Source organism: Xenopus tropicalis, chromosome 10 (genome assembly GCF_000004195.4).
Source record: "Xenopus tropicalis strain Nigerian chromosome 10, UCB_Xtro_10.0, whole genome shotgun sequence".
Classification (NCBI taxonomy): Eukaryota; Metazoa; Chordata; class Amphibia; order Anura; family Pipidae; genus Xenopus; species Xenopus tropicalis.
In genome coordinates this window covers 36539521-36555933 of record NC_030686.2, presented here as the reverse complement: position 1 = coordinate 36555933, position 16413 = coordinate 36539521, and the positions used below count along the sequence as shown (strand labels likewise).

The 16413-nt window shown below is 42.3% G+C and overlaps 1 protein-coding gene across 1 annotated transcript in view; it reads left to right on the top strand.

Annotated features, from left to right (window-relative positions):
- slc9a8 (solute carrier family 9 member 8) overlaps positions 1-16413 on the top strand; it is a 55084-nt gene that overhangs the window by 10525 nt on the left and 28146 nt on the right. Inside the window, 4 exon segments of the mRNA NM_001197262.1 lie at positions 3375-3433; positions 8827-8910; positions 13796-13897; positions 15916-15950. Of these exon segments, the coding sequence (NP_001184191.1) occupies positions 3375-3433; positions 8827-8910; positions 13796-13897; positions 15916-15950 (280 nt within the window).

Here is a 16413-nt window from a genome sequence, read left to right as displayed (position 1 = left end):
CGAAAATTAGTGTGCGTTTAGTCACAGGGACTTCTATTTTAACCTATGGTGGAAAAGTTGCTGTGATTAGTCGCCGCAATGGTCTTTTTAAAAACTCGCGCCAACTAATGTGTCTAATGTTTCTTTGCCCTTAGCGGTTTCTTCGGAATTGTGCTTAGTACATGGGAACTTAAGCAGGGTAATATAATTCAAAGTTCTTCCAAGTCTAGCAACCCAAAGCAACCACTCAGATGTTTATGAACAGGGAGATTTGTTGCGGGCGACTAATCTCCTCGTGTGTCAGAGCCCTTATAATCAAGCTTACAGGCTTTTACTGCTGGATTGTACTTAGTAGAGGGGAATACCTGTGTTTGTGCAGTTTTATTCTCTCTGCATATGTCTTCTAAATTGCACTTATTACAGGGTACTACTTCTTACTTGTGCTGGTTGTGCCCCTGCCATGCCCAGAAAACAATGGAGGCTGAGGCCAGACTGGAACCGCAACAGAAACTGTTGCAGAATGTTGTTGCATATTGGCCTGTAAGGGTACTGGCACATGGGGGGATTAGTCAGCTACAATACATCTTCGCTGCCGTGGTGGACCTCGCTGCACCACCGGCAATAATGTTAATTGCTTGTGGGAAAACATATGTGGCACTGCGTATGTTTTCCCACAGATGATTTACATTATTTTTGGTGAGAAATCATTTCAGGAAGATTCAGATTCAGTTTACGGACCTCCTCAGGTACCAATCCCACAACACATGAAGGGTAAATAAAAGCCCCTCATTTTTCTTGTTTATTATTTTTTAAGTAAGTTAATTTTTTAGTATTTTATAGGTCAGTTCTAATCATCTATTCAATTGATCTTCATTATTTATTTTTTATACTTTTTGAATTATTTCCCTTTCTTTTCTGCCTGGAGCCAACAAACTATTGGTCTTTGAGACTACAATTTTATTGTTACATTTTATAGCGTATTTTTCTATTCAGGTCCTCCCCTATTCATATATATATTCAAACCACTCCCTGGTAGCTAAGGTAATTTGGACCCTAGCAACCAGATAGCTCTACATCATACTAAAAGTTAACTCAAAGGTGAACAACCCCTATAATAAACCTTACCCAGCAGTGAACTGAATCCCATGCTGGAAGCAAGGCTTTATATTGACAGTGCTGCTCACATTGCCCTGCTTCAGTAGATTTGTTTAGCTACTCAGCTTTCATTTCTCCATCCCCTGAGTCCGCTGGTGGCCGCTGAACAGTTTCCATATTGATTAGAACCTTGGACTATGGACCAATTAGTTCATTGTGCATTTTTATTCACTGACTGCCTCAGAACAAGGGGCGTCCTTGGTTGTATCTTGACTACAAAGCTGACGTGCCTGGGATAAGGCTTGAATAATGGGCATCTTGTGATTGTGTGACCAGCTTACATTGGGAAGGGCCCATTCCGTCATGTGTTTATTGATGAGCTATTTCTAAAAGCTGAAATTGTTACAAAAGCTTCTTTCAGCTCTGCAGGAAGTAATTTTTGTGTTGCAATCTTGTTTTAAGTCTGTTTGGACAAGGTGACCCTTCTTATAAAGTGCTTTAGCTCCTATGGCTTCTTCCACAGCTTGTTCTTCTTTAGCTGCTTGTTAGTTGGGGAACTGTACTTAAACCAAGGTTGTCCAACTTGCAAACAAACCTGTCCAGCAGTGTGGGAATTATAGTTCAACAACAGCTGGAACTTGGAAAATTGGATTAAAAAGGTGTAAAAAATAAAAAGTAAAGTACTTTATGGTCTGCCCCTATTTGCTACCTTACATTAACCCCTTAAATTCCATTCTTTCTTATTTAAGGGCACCTCGTCTTACAGGCCCAGTTTACATTAGAACTCATGAATTACTTGGGGGGTTATAACAAGGTTTCAGTTTCCTTTGCCACTTCATTATTGTAGGTGCAGCAGAGCAATAAAACGAATTGCTGGTTGGTTGCTATGGGTTATTGGGACAGAGCAATTTGGTTTCTGCATTGAGTGACTGTACACTCTTTGGGGAAAGGGGGGGTGGTATTAAATGTATTCAGAAGTTGTTTTTGGGTTCTAGATCCCTTTTCTAGAGCAACTTTTGATCAGGACTTGCTCTTTGCAAAGTTAGGTTTAGGGTTTGGGTCCCAGAACAGAAACACTGCTTTACGTCTAGGAGAACCCAAAGGAATGGATGAGTAGCTGTACAGGTATGGGATCCCTTATCAAGAAATCCATTATCCAGAAAGTTCCGAATTAAGGAAAGGCTGTCTCCCATAGGCTCCATTATAAGCAAATAATTCTAATTTTTAAAAATGATTTCCTTTTTCTCTGTAATAATATATATATTAGTACATTGTACTTGATCCCAGCTAAGAGACAATTGCCCCTTATTGGGGGCAGAAAAGCCCTATTGGGTTTATTTAATGGTTAAATGATTCCCTTTTCTCTGTAATAATAAAACAGTACCTGTACTTGATCCCAACTAAGATATAATTACCCCTTATAGGGGGCAGAACAGCCCTATTGGGTTTATTTAATGGTTAAATGATTCCCTTTTCTCTGTAATAATAAAACAGTACCTGTACTTGATCCCAACTAAGATATAATTACCCCTTATTGGGGGCAGAACAGCCCTATTGGGTTTATTTAATGGTTAAATGATTCCCTTTTCTCTGTAATAATAAAACAGTACCTGTACTTGATCCTAACTAAGATATAATTACCCCTTATTGGGGGCAGAACAGCCCTATTGGGTTTATTTAATGGTTAAATGATTTCCTTTTCTCTGTAATAATAAAACAGTACCTGTACTTGATCCCAACTAAGATATAATTACCCCTTATTGGGGGCAGAACAGTCCTATTGGGTTTATTCAATATTTAAATGATTTTTAGCAGACTTAAGTTATGGAGATCCAAATTACGGAAAGATCCCTTATCTGGAATACCCTGGGTCCCGAGCATTCTGGATAACAGGTCCTATACTTGTACCAGATTTTACACTTGTTGCCATTTAGGTTTAGACCCAACATGCTGGCTTTGGGTGCCTAACCACCCCACTCCTTCACTCCGCAACAATTGCCTGTTAGGTGGAGAAGCTAGAGAGTTTGATGCCCCTTTCAGCGATTCGAGATTGCCTAACTTGCTCAAAGTGCCATAGAAATCAGTTGGCAGTCTATCGCATTGACCCCACCCAGGACATACTGAAGGGGAATATACTAACAATTGTTGCAAGGGGGTAACAAATATCACTTGTGTCTCGCTGTCCTAAATCTGCTTCGTTTTACAACTTTGCAAATTGTCATCTGCGCTACAAAGGTAGGTGTTACTGCATTACACCCTCCTGAAATAAGATTACTGTAATCCTTGTTTTTGTTGTGCAGGTATTTTAATGGGAGCAGTGATAAAGATCATAGAGTCCCAGAAACTAGCTAATTGGAAGGTAAGACCTTAAAACCATTACCATGTCTTATTGGATTACATGAATAGTCGTCTACACACTGTGTCCTTGCAGAGAGCAGAATCCACAAATGATGTATTTTGTTTAAGCCTACTTTGTTTTCTCATTATGATAGAGATATTTATCTATATGCTGTAGAAAATCTACAGCACAAAAGAAAAAAAAAAAAGAAAAAATATGATGATCCCTGTAAACAATTGACTGGGCCAAGTGCAAAAAACTGGGCTCTATGTAGCATTATTGTTTTGCACCCATTCTGTCCCTTTTGCCCAAAGGTGCAAAAAATGGAGCACAAACACCACCATGTACAGTGCTGTATTTATAAGGGGCAGCCTGATGGCAAAGCATGGGTGTCCCAGTGATTCCCCCCCATCATACTTGTTATTCAAACATACATGCTTTGGAGCACGAACAGATGCAGGAAGCAAAGGGAACCGTATACTTACTGCCTGCCTGTGCCTCCCAAACTGTACTGTTCTTTGCACAAGGTACAGCTATGCTTTACCTTTAATAAATAAGCCCTTATTTTATCTTCGTACACATAGTTTATATGGAAGCCTTTATATTCATTGGACTGTTGTAAACTAATTGGGTAATGTAATAAAACAAAGTTTGATTTCTATGGGTTACTAGACTAGAAGCAACCGACAGGTACCATTTACTGGTCAGCTGTTTGTTACTTTTGATTGGTTGCTATGGATTACTAGATGTGGGCAAACGGAAGACTTTTTATTACATTGACTTTTTTATTAGGGACCTTTCACCAGTTACTCTGCAAATAGTGCTAAGCTACAACTCCCAACATGCCATTAGCTTGTAAATGCCAGGCATGGCAGCTATAAATGAATCCAGACAGCTGAAGCAGAACACTCCTTTATTGTTTAAATGGCTTCTGCTGAAATTGTATGTGTGTGTGTGTATGTATGTATGTATGTATGTGTGTGTGTGTGTGTGTGATTGGTCGCATGCATGGTTGGAACCTTTAGATTGTTAGCTCTGGGGGCAGACAGTAATGAACATTCTATGTAATGTGCTCAGTATTATTAAAGCACAGCTTTGCACTGGCAGTATTCCTTATGGCAGCATTCAGTAGCTGCATATCAAACCCAAACAGCAGGTGGTTCTCATACAGAGTTCTGTTTGGCAGCTAAGAACGTCCCACTGATCCGAGCTTCTCACGACTCCGTAAGCAGAAAGCGACTTTCTTTTGGTCGCCCCCTCCAATTACCATCAGTTTGCATTGTTTTACAGACACCCGGGTCTGAATAGAAAGGTTTCCCGCGCAGAATGCAGTTCAGTTCTTGATGTAACGTGGGGCGAACTGTATCTTGAATGCAAGCCGTCATTTTCTGCTATTAAATATTCTTTCATTGCACAGAAAAGGTTTGTGTTGCACAGCTGGAGATAATTACTGCAAAAATAACAGGTTTACTAGAAACAACAAATAGGCCTATAGGCGGAGGTGGAAGGGTTGATGGCAATGTAACAGTATCGGCATGGAACATGATGGGGGTATGCTCCGTACCTTTATTGAAAGGCAAGCACGTGACACCTGTAATGTTCACACATGTAGCATTGAAAGAAAAGAAATATATTTTTTCAGTCCATTCTCAAAATCTTTGAGAAACTTAATGGGTTTTTGTTAGCCGCAGAGGTAAAAGCTGATAAGATGGCTGACAGGCTGATCGACAGTCTTCCAATGGGTTTCCCTAGGCTCATATTATGATCCAGTAGTTGGTCATGGGGTCAGACAGTTTTATCAACTTAGCTCTAGAGCTAACTATAACCAAGCGTTTCCTAGGACTAGACCAATCAGTGGGCAAGCAAAATATGAGAAGACTGACTGGACTAAATCAATGTGTAGCCAATCAGAACTTACTGTCTTCCAACGGGTTTCCCTAGGCCCATATTATGATCCAGTAGTTGGCCAAGGGATAAGACAGTTTTATCTACTTAACCCTAGAGCTAACTATAACCAAGCGTTTCCTAGGACTAGACCAATGAGTGGGCAAGCAAAACATGAGAAGACTTACTGGACTAAATCAATGTGTAGCCAATCAGAAGTAATAGAACCTCTACAAAGCTAGTCTAACCTGAAGTCATTAATGTATTAGAACAGTCGTGGGGTTACACCAATCTGTAATTAATTAGAGCATTATCTGAATGTTAATAGTAAGGGCACTGGCACATAGGTCAGGTTGGGGTGTTTCGCCACCTACATGGTTTCCGGTTAGCCAGTGGGTGGCACAACTCTCCAAAGTGCCTATTCATTTGCTTTAATGGTATTTGGACCAATATTTCTATAAAGATTGCAAAGCATAGTCCTGATGCGCAGTTATATATTATCACAGCATCTGCCTGATGGCTTGATTCCTAGTGTACCAGTGACTGAGATCCAAATAGTGGTAAGGTGTGCAATGGACGGCAAGTCCTCTTGTGAATGCACTACCAAAGTTAGCCAAATATGATTTAAAAATAAGTAAAAAAAAATAGGTAACACCTCATTTTTCTATTAAAGCTCTTAATGCTACAGTTATGAAAAATGATAACCTTTGATTGACTTATCTGACAGATGTGGGCCTACTGCCGAAATTCAATGTATTGCAACTCTGTCGATCCAATCTGACTTTGATGTGTTGCTGGCATCAGTATGCGCCACAACTCTATTATACACAAACAGGAGCGGAGATGAAAAACGCGGCACTTGGCTGCCTAACTAAACATGTTTTCGGCAGTTCATTAAGGCTCTCAGATCTGAATGCACTTGAGGGCTGAATGTTTGATTGATCTGGCTGGGGCCATGAGTGTATGAATATGTGAGTAAGCTGTTTAATGACTGCTCTGGTTTTATGGTTACTCTGTAGCAATACAGTAATTAGTTTTGCTGTTATTGAGCCTTTTTATCCTTAGGGTTTTTTGTCTTTTGATAAAGAAGGTATTCTAAAAAGGGTGGCTGTTTGCCTAATAAAATATATCACAGTATCCAAAACCATGCATAGTGTTAGACTATGTAGCATCGGTGCAAAGCTTTAAACATAGTTTTGTTTTCCCTGCGTGGGAATTGCATTTCCTGTTTGCACTATAGCAATTATCACCGCTACAGTGGTATACAGTGGTATCAGCTAATCTTTTACCTGGCTATGCCCTGAATCTTCCCAGCCACACCCAAAACACTCCCGAAATCTGTAGGCCCCTTAGTTTTGCTTTCTGCAAGAAGACACAAGGAAATTTGGAGTCCTGCTTTGGTTCAAGGTCCATATTACAGCTTGCGCTGCATATAGAAAAATGTATAGCACTCTTAAGGTGCACAATTTTGCAGCATGCCTGCATATGGCAGGGAGGTGCCATATTGTTTCCCTTAGACAGTACAGTATGAGGGTACAGCTTATTGTGTGCCCAGAACATTCCTTCTCTGTATATTTGTATTTATACATATGGGAGGGAGGTGCCATATTGTTTCCCTTAGACAGTACAGTATGAGGGTACAGCTTATTGTGAGCCCAGAACATTCCTTCTCTGTATATTTGTATTTATACATATGGGAGGGAGGTGCCATATTGTTTCCCTTAGACAGTACAGTATGAGGGTACAGCTTATTGTGTGCCCAGAACATTCCTTCTCTGTATATTTGTATTTATACATATAGGAGGGAGGTGCCATATTGTTTCCCTTAGACAGTACAATATGAGGGTACAGCTTATTGTGTGCCCAGAACATTCCTTCTTTGTATATTTGTATTTATAAGTATAGGAGGGAGGTGCCATAGTGTTTCCCTTAGACCAGTGCTGTCCAACTGGCGGCCCGCGACCCCCCTCTGTGTGGCCCCCCACCTGCCTGGCTGCTTTGATGGCTTACTCTTATGTAAGCTTTAAATGGTATCAGTACTGTGAATAACTGGCCCCCTGCATGGCTCACACCTCAGATTCAGGCTGTAATCCCTCTGTATTGTTTAAAAATGTAATCCACTGTGTTGTTCACACCTTTTAATACCTGCATTGTTTAACCCCTGCAGTGTTCACACCTCAGGCTCAGGCTGTAATCACCCACATTGTTTACCTGTTCACACCTCAGACAGTAGTAGAAACCCACAAATAAACCCTGCACACTACAAAAAGAACTGAGGTGGTACTGCAATTAAAAAGTTTTGTTTTTTTTAATATATAGTTATTGTGCAGACTGTAGGAGCAGTGCCAACATTGTGTCACTGTATGCTGCCTGTGTGTGCCATACAGGGCAGAGAGAGTATGGCACACACATGCAGGGTAGGGAAGGCAGAGTATGGCACACACAGGCAGGGTAGGGAAGGCAGAGTATGGCACACACAGGCAGGGTAGGGAAGGCAGAGTATGGCACACACAGGCAGGGTAGGGAAGGCAGAGTATGGCACACACAGGCAGGGTAGGGAAGACAGAGTATGGCACACACAGGCAGGGTAGGGAAGGCAGAGTATGGCACACACAGGCAGGGTAGGGCAGGCAGAGTATGGCACACACAGGCAGGGTAGGGAAGGCAGAGTATGGCACACACAGGCAGGGTAGGGAAGGCAGAGTATGGCACACACAGGCAGGGTAGGGAAGGCAAAGTATGGCACACACAGGCAGGGTAGGGAAGGCAGAGTATGGCACACACAGGCAGGGTAGGGAAGGCAGAGTATGGCAGGTATTTGCTGTACTACAACCATTAATATGGGTATGGTCATGTGATAACATGGGTGTGGTTTCAAGTGGGTGCGGTTTCAGAAAGGGGAGTGGTCAAAACTGGCTTCCATTATCGGCCCTCTACCACGTAGGTCGGAAAAATTCCGGCCCTCGGTACCACAGAAGTTGGACAGCACTGCCTTAGACAGTACAGTATGAGGGTACTATATGGGTAATTTTTTTTTTTTTTTTGGGGGGGGGGGGGGTATCTGCTAGGTCAACTCCATACCCTTCCCAACCATTAGGTTTACCAGTCCCAAAATTGTTTCTGTAAGTTTTGCCCACCCTCCTATTTTTAGTAAAGTGTCTCTGGGAGCAATACTGTATTTTTACAATGATCTAGGGGTTAGTATTGGATGTTTTGCCATAAGTTTGGGCTACTAAAAATTTAATATCCATGTGTGTCGTTGCCCATACAGGAGCATTGACAACTGATGTGTTCAGGTCACAACTGCCAGAAAACGCTTCATGTTGATGTAAATGGTAATTGTATGGGTTGCCATACACAGACAATTGTTTATATAGTGCTTACACATTTCTGTGCACTTTCAGAGTTCAGATATCATTATCATGCAAAGATGCGGCACTATACATAAATAAATGCAGTTATAGTAGATGTCAATATGACACTTCACTGGTTAGGAAGTATCATTTATTGTTTATTTCCCCCCATAACAGGAAGAGGAAATGTTCCGTCCCAACACGTTCTTTCTGGTTCTCCTCCCCCCTATTATATTTGAGTCTGGTTATTCCCTGCACAAGGTAAGTGCTTTGTTTTACATGACTGCTTGTGAGTATTTTATATTATAAGCCAGTTGGGAAATTGCATTTCATGCCTGGCTACACTGAACATTTCTGTGCACGCAGAGCAGGGGAGATCACCGTGATGGAAAGTGACATCAATTTGGAGAATGTGCAGAGAATCATAAGAGAAAAGTGACAAGGGACCACTGCTGTTGGGCCCACACCTCCTTGTCACGGCAATGCTAAGTTAATGGCTTCATTTTTTGTGGCTATTGTCAGAACCCTTAACGGGCCAGTATATAGCTTTATTTTATTATTTGTAATTCTTTAATGGCAATAAGGTATAACAAACTCCCACCTACTATAAATGGCACATTTGTTCAGCTTGTATTTTGTGTTGCCCAAGCCACAGGGTTAACTGGCCACATCCTTCCTTTTACACATAACTGTTCTTTCTACATTAGCCTACACAGGGAGATTCCATATACATAGGTTACCTTTATACTGAGCTTCATTAAGCAGTAACAGACCCCCAAACTTGCTTGTAGCCTGTACAGAGGGAATCCATAAAAGTTTTGTAGATAGCTCAAAACTGACAAAACTGCGGCAGCAGCATAGGTATTCCCCTGTACTGAGCTCAATTCGGCAGGAATAGCCCCCTAAGTTTGCTCATAGCCTGTACAGAGAGATACCATAAAACTATGGCAGCATAGGGATTCCCCTGTACTAAGCTCAATTCAGCAGGAACAGCCCCCTAAGTTTGCTCATAGCCTGTACAGAGAGATACCATAAAACTATGGCAGCATAGGGATTCCCCTGTACTAAGCTCAATTCAGCAGGAACAGCCCCCTAAGTTTGCTCATAGCCTGTACAGAGAGATACCATAAAACTGTGGCAGCATAGGGAGTCCCCTGTACTAAGCACAATTCAGCAGGAACAGCCCCCTAAGTTTGCTCATAGCCTGTACAGAGAGATACCATAAAACTATGGCAGCATAGGGATTCCCCTGTACTAAGCACAATTCAGGAGGAACAGCCCCCTAAGTTTGCCCATAGCCTTTACAGAGAGATACCATAAAACTATGGCAGCATAGGGAGTCCCCTGTACTAAGCACAATTCAGCAGGAACAGCCCCCTAAGTTTGCTCATAGCCTTTACAGAGAGATACCATAAAACTATGGCAGCATAGGGATTCCCCTGTACTAAGCACAATTCAGCAGGAACAGCCCCCTAAGTTTGCTCATAGCCTGTACAGAGAGATACCATAAAACTATGGCAGCATAGGGATTCCCCTGTACTAAGCACAATTCAGCAGGAACAGCCCCCTAAGTTTGCCCATAGCCTGTACAGAGAGATACCATAAAACTATGGCAGCATAGGGATTCCTCTGTACTAAGCACAGTTCAGCAGGAACAGCCCTCTAACTTTGCCCCTAGCATGTACAGAGTCATGCCAGTATTGGTATTCCCCTGTACTAAGAACAATGCAGCTAGAAGCCAGGTATGCTTTACCATACCTGAGTATACAGCCCTAGAAGCTCCCTCAGTTTGTTTAAGGTAGCAGCTTCCATTTTAGCTTGGTCTGAAGTCACTTCCAGGCAGCAGCCTGCAGGTATGGAACAACTCTCAGCTCAGATTACAGCAGAGAGGGGAGGGGGAGAGAGGGTCAAACTGAGCAAGCTTGTGCCATGACCTAAAGAATTTTTCTGAGAGAAGGAAGTCTGACATAGAGGGTCATGGATACAGAATAGAATGTAAGAAATGCAGTGTTTCTTTTCCTGAGGACTCAGAGCAGCAGGTCTGCAATTGCTTATGCCTGTATTTACATAGACCTTTCTTATAAAACGTAGTTTTTACCTTTCTTTCTTCTTTAAAGGAGACGATTCCTTTACAAATGAATAATATGCATTTTAATTGGGAATTCATTTCCTGTATTGTGGGTATAACTTTGTGTTGCAATAAATATGGTTTTATATATAGAATTGTCAGTCCTCTCATAATGACTGTGATATTTAAATAAAGAAGAACTGAAATCTTGTTGTAGAATTGCATATTGTATCATGCGACAATTAGGAGGTTGCAAAACTAGAACTCGTTATCATCTGCTCAGGCATTTTCCATTTAAAGGTAAGTGACTGCAAGAAGGAACATGTTGCAAATCTAAAGATGAGGGATAAGGGATTTAAGGACAACTAAAGCCCAAGGCTGGATATATTTTTTCCTGCGTTGCAATGTGCCACCCCTGAACTCCCTGCTCACAGCAAGAAGGGCCACAGGGGGATGGCTTGATTCCTGTATGGCTGTGTTCTTGAGCTAGATAATATAGAGTATGTAGGTTGTCCAATTTCAGCTGAATATACAGCCCAGAACATAAGTAATAAGAACATAAGTTGGCCACTCAAAATGGAATATCTGGTAGAGAAGTGGCCTTCAGCCCACACATGGGAACTTGGGCATCTAATAGTAGGATGTGGGTGCACTTGTGGTCAGCTTCTACATTCTCCCCAGCAGATCCAAAGCCCTTTAATTGTGCCCCTTTTGGTTTCTGGTAGCTCTTGTGCAATTTAGTCTTTAGTAGCTTTGAAGGCATTCTAGGTTACCCTAGGAAACAGGAATATTTTATCTGTGTATTTCACATGTGGGAACTGCCAGTGGCTAATTCACTTGCTCTGACTTTACTTAAGGCGGCAGCTGAGTAGTCATTATTGCGTTGAACGATTACATGAAAAGAGATTAAATCAACATGAGTTTAGCAATAAAAAAAAGGCAAAGGGATTTAGAATTTCCAGCTGTGCAAGTGCTGATCGGATCTGTGCGCTGCTAATTCTGGAATGAGTTCAGCTCCGTAGTGGGTGGACGGGGGTTGCAGAACTGTGCGGATAAATATGTTTCCTGAATAGTTGTTGGTACAAAATATCCGTACAATATTACTTTTTAATGAGTCTTAAAAGCACCGTGCCTACGTCAAGTCTGCTTCCTTTTCCCTTTCGTTTGTGTGCGTTGGTGCATCTGAACCAGGGAAATAAAAATGTTCCACGCCTGCCCAGAATTCACTATTCGTATGAATGCCTGCCAGAGTACCAGAGCATCTCCTGGTGGGCCCCATCGAAAGAAATTCCCATCAGCCCTTTTCTATTACCACTATAGCTCTATATGGCAGCTAATACATTTAGTACTGTCTCACTTATTGTGAGTGTCCGGGTCCATCACAGGCTGTTGTCTAGTTCTTAGGCTGTAGGTAGGTACGGTTGCAGGTATCAGCAGACCTTTGTAACATGTATTCATTCTTTAACTAAAACCTAAGTAATAAATAGGCAAGATATCCTGCTTCTTTGTGTTTTAGTCATTTATAGGCCCCCACAGCCATGTAGCAGTGAGGATGTGTTCCTCTGAAGATGCCCCAGTAGCTCCCCATCTTCTCTTCTGCTGATTCACTGCACATGATCTGGGCTGCTGTCACTTAGCTGAGCTTAGGGACTGACTCACAATATACTGTGTGTGCGTGTGTATATATCAGTCACACAATGTCATCAGTCATATATATATCAGTCACAATGCAAGGCTGATTAGTAATTAATTGAGACCGACCTCAAATAGCAGATAAGAAACCAGAGCAATATGCATCAGACTTTTATATTTACCTCTTCAATGTCCACTTCTGTGTTAAAAAGGAACCTCATTCCTGTTTGATGAATTCCAGGGACCCCTAAGCCTGAATAGTTGCCTGAATCATTGCAGTTATAGGGCTACTGGTAGGGTAAAGGTGGCCATACACACACACTGACATTATTGTAAGCAAGAAAGTTTCACATGATATTCAGTGTGTGTTTTGTGGGAGACGGGGTGACAATATCTGCAAAGGCCTTGGATATTGGTTGTCTCGTTGATCAAGCAGAATGGAAATTTTTTATTGTACTCCTTCCCGAGCAAAGGCGAGTGTTTAGCACCAAATCCTCATCACTAATTCAGCTGTGAATGTCAGTGGAGGGTAAAAACATTCTTTCCTTATGGCCATAAGTTTAGTATATACAATGCGGCGGTTCTAGCTACATTCATTTTCAGGCTTTGGTTCTCTATTAATTTCTCGTTCACTGCTCACATTCTGAGTCACTCTGGTCAAATAGTGACTAATCTCTGTAAAATTCTTTACAGAATTGTTCAAGCTCAAGTTCTTAAGGGTTAATGTAAAGGTGGCCATACACGAGCAGATCTTCCCCCGATATCCCCACCTACGGGTGGGCGATATCGGGGACCATTTAGGTAAAAAAAATAATAATCCGATCGTTTGGCCCTGGGGCCAGACGATCGGATTATGTGGGCGGCAATGGGGCAGTCGGATCGGGGACCGCATCAACGAGCCGATGCGGCCCCCGATCCGACCAGATTTTCTAACCTGGCCGATCGAGATCTGGCCAATTTCAGGCCAGATATCGGTCGGCCAGGCCGCTCTGCTCTCCCCATACACGGGCCGATTAGCTGCCGAATTGGTCCAAGGGACCGATATCGGTAGCTATAGTCGGCCCGTGTATGGCCACCTTAAGAGTCACAACTTTCCACTCATAACCCACAGATTTAATTTTAACAATGACCTTTTTACTTTTCTCTTTCTTCCTCCTTCTGTTCTGCCTTGTACCAGGGTGACACCTTCAGACCAGAATTTTTGGACTTTTTTCATTTGCTATATAAAACCATAGAGTTTACGCTTGCACTAATTACACACACTAGCACTGTTAGGTGCAAGTGCGGTGCATCTATGGATGCAGGCTGATATGGTAAACCCTGGGTTCTGTTACGTCAGTAGGCACATTTGCATTTGATTCAGAACCCTATCGTGTCTAGAATCCCTGCTATAAAGCAAGATTCCTATAATATTTGTCAATAATACTCATTTTATTTTACTTGCAGGGCAACTTCTTTCAGAACATAGGATCCATCACCCTATTCGCAGTGTTTGGCACAGCCATTTCTGCCTTTATTGTTGGTGGTGGGATTTACTTTTTAGGACAGGTAAGTAACTTTGAGATTCATTCATGTCATTTCTCATTGAGATCTGACCCATTCTTATTAAATGTTAAAGAAGCAGCCCCGGTATAGTGAGTTCTGCAGATCGATTCCCGTGGCATTGTTATAAGCGATGCACCGAATCCACCATTTCTACCATATCCTCGACAAAAAAACCTGTCCAAATAAACCAAATCGAAACCATAATTTGCAAATGCTTATAAAAAAAAAATATAGAAAACTATATCTGAAGTAATAAGTCAAATCAACTGGACTTGCTGTGTTTTTCTTGAATACGTTTCGCCATTCGTCCAACTGGCTTTCTCAATTCAGAATGATCTTCCTGGAATAAATACCCTGGAATGTTGCTCCAATCAGTATAATCTGTTTACCATTACCAGCATGGGTGAGGTATTAATTGTATTAGCATGATTGGAGCTTTGAGGTGTTATTAAACCTTCCAGGGAAAGGTGCCAAAACTGCATTGTACCTTCACCAATGACTACCGTATATACTCGAGTATAAGCCGAGTTTTTCAGCACCAAAAATGTGCTGAAAAAGTCCCCATCGGCTTATACTAGAGTATATACGGTAATTTCTAGGTGTGCTCTAAGTTCGGGGATATCCTGCAATAACATGGCGCGTGAGGCCGTTCTCTGAACTCTCCCTTTGTGTCATGTAACTCGATGGCATGTGCTGCCGCTGCGCAGCGGCAGCACATGCCATCGAGTTACATGACACAAAGGGAGAGTTCAACTAAAAGTACAATACTGTGTTGGGTAATTATCATTTTTGCTTTTCAGCTTGCAAGACTAGCACTGCAAAGTCTAATACAGTCTGTCCTCTTAAACAAAAATGTAACTATACAAGGGGTGAGGCTGAAAATCAGGAATTGACAGACTGGTCACAGAGAAAGGACAGGCAGGAGTTTGGCAGAGAGGGCATAGTAACAGGAAAGGCAGGAGTTGGGCAGAGAGGGCATAGTAACAGGAAAGGCAGGAGTGGGACAGAGGGGCATAGAGACAGGAAAGGCAGGAGTGGGACAGAGGGGCATAGAGACAGGAAAGGCAGGAGTGGGACAGAGGGGCATAGAGACAGGAAAGGCAGGAGTGGGACAGAGGGGCATAGAGACAGGAAAGGCAGGAGTGGGACAGGGGGGCATAGAGACAGGAAAGGCAGGAGTGGGACAGAGGGGCATAGAGACAGGAAAGGCAGGAGTGGGACAGAGGGGCATAGAGACAGGAAAGGCAGGAGTGGGACAGAGGGGCATAGAGACAGGAAAGGCAGGAGTGGGACAGAGGGGCATAGAGACAGGAAAGGCAGGAGTGGGACAGAGGGGCATAGAGACAGGAAAGGCAGGAGTGGGACAGAGGGGCATAGAGACAGGAAAGGCAGGAGTGGGACAGAGGGGCATAGAGACAGGAAAGGCAGGAGTGGGACAGAGGGGGCAGTTAAAAAAAAAAAAAAAAAAATAATAATAATAAAAGGTTAAACAATGAAAACTATGAGGAAAACTTTTCTCTCTCCAACTCCATGCTGTTTATTCATTTAACCTAGCCCCATAGTAAAACCTGCTTTTGTCTGCTGCTGTAGTGTTTTTTTTTTTCCCTGAAGTTATCAGCAGTGCTGTAACTCTTGAAGGCAGGAGGTTCAAAGGGTCCTTCATCCACCTTTCCCTAATCTGCAGCTGCCAACAGGATATATTTATAAAGAGTTCACAGGGGGTTACGCTGATTGTCCTTTTATTTATTTGATTATTGAAACTTAGCAGTAGCTGCTGCATTTCCCACCCTAGGCTTATACTCGAGTCAATAAGTTTTTCCAGTTTTCTTAGGTAAAATTAGGTACCTCGGCTTATATTTGGATCGGCTTATACTCGAGTATATACGGTATATAATTTAACTGACAAATTGAGCACCTTCCCCTCTCATAAAAATTCCCACCCTCATTAGTATAAACCAGGCCCAGGTTTTTGGCAATATATTTCCTTCTCACTTCCTTCTCACTATTTGTTTTTCTCACAGGCTGATGTCATCTACAAACTCACAATGACAGACAGGTATGGTCACAGTTCAGAATTTTCCAACCACACTAATTTACGGGCTAGAATTGACCCTGATCACAAACCCTATTGTCAATTCACCACTTGGAACTTTGTCCTAAAGTACTACACTGCCCTAAACTACACTCTTTCACTATGATCTCTTAAGCCGCCATTGGCAAGGCATCTATACAGTATATAGTACTGCATGCATCAAGCTTTAATTGTGCAAGGGATGCCTTTGGTAGAGATAACGCATGGTAGTGCATCTGTCTACAACAAACCCTGGTCTGTTATTTTTTTTTATGGAGAGGGTACACTGAACTGTGGGGGCCTTAACTGTCTGGGGATCCCACGTATCGATCAGCTTTTGGATGTGCCTGCACCTGGAGCCACTAGCATCGGCTTTGGTGCAGGTAAGTGGAGCAGATTTCAATGCAGAAGTGTGCATTTTGGTACCAAAGTTCGCTCCTTGTGCCTG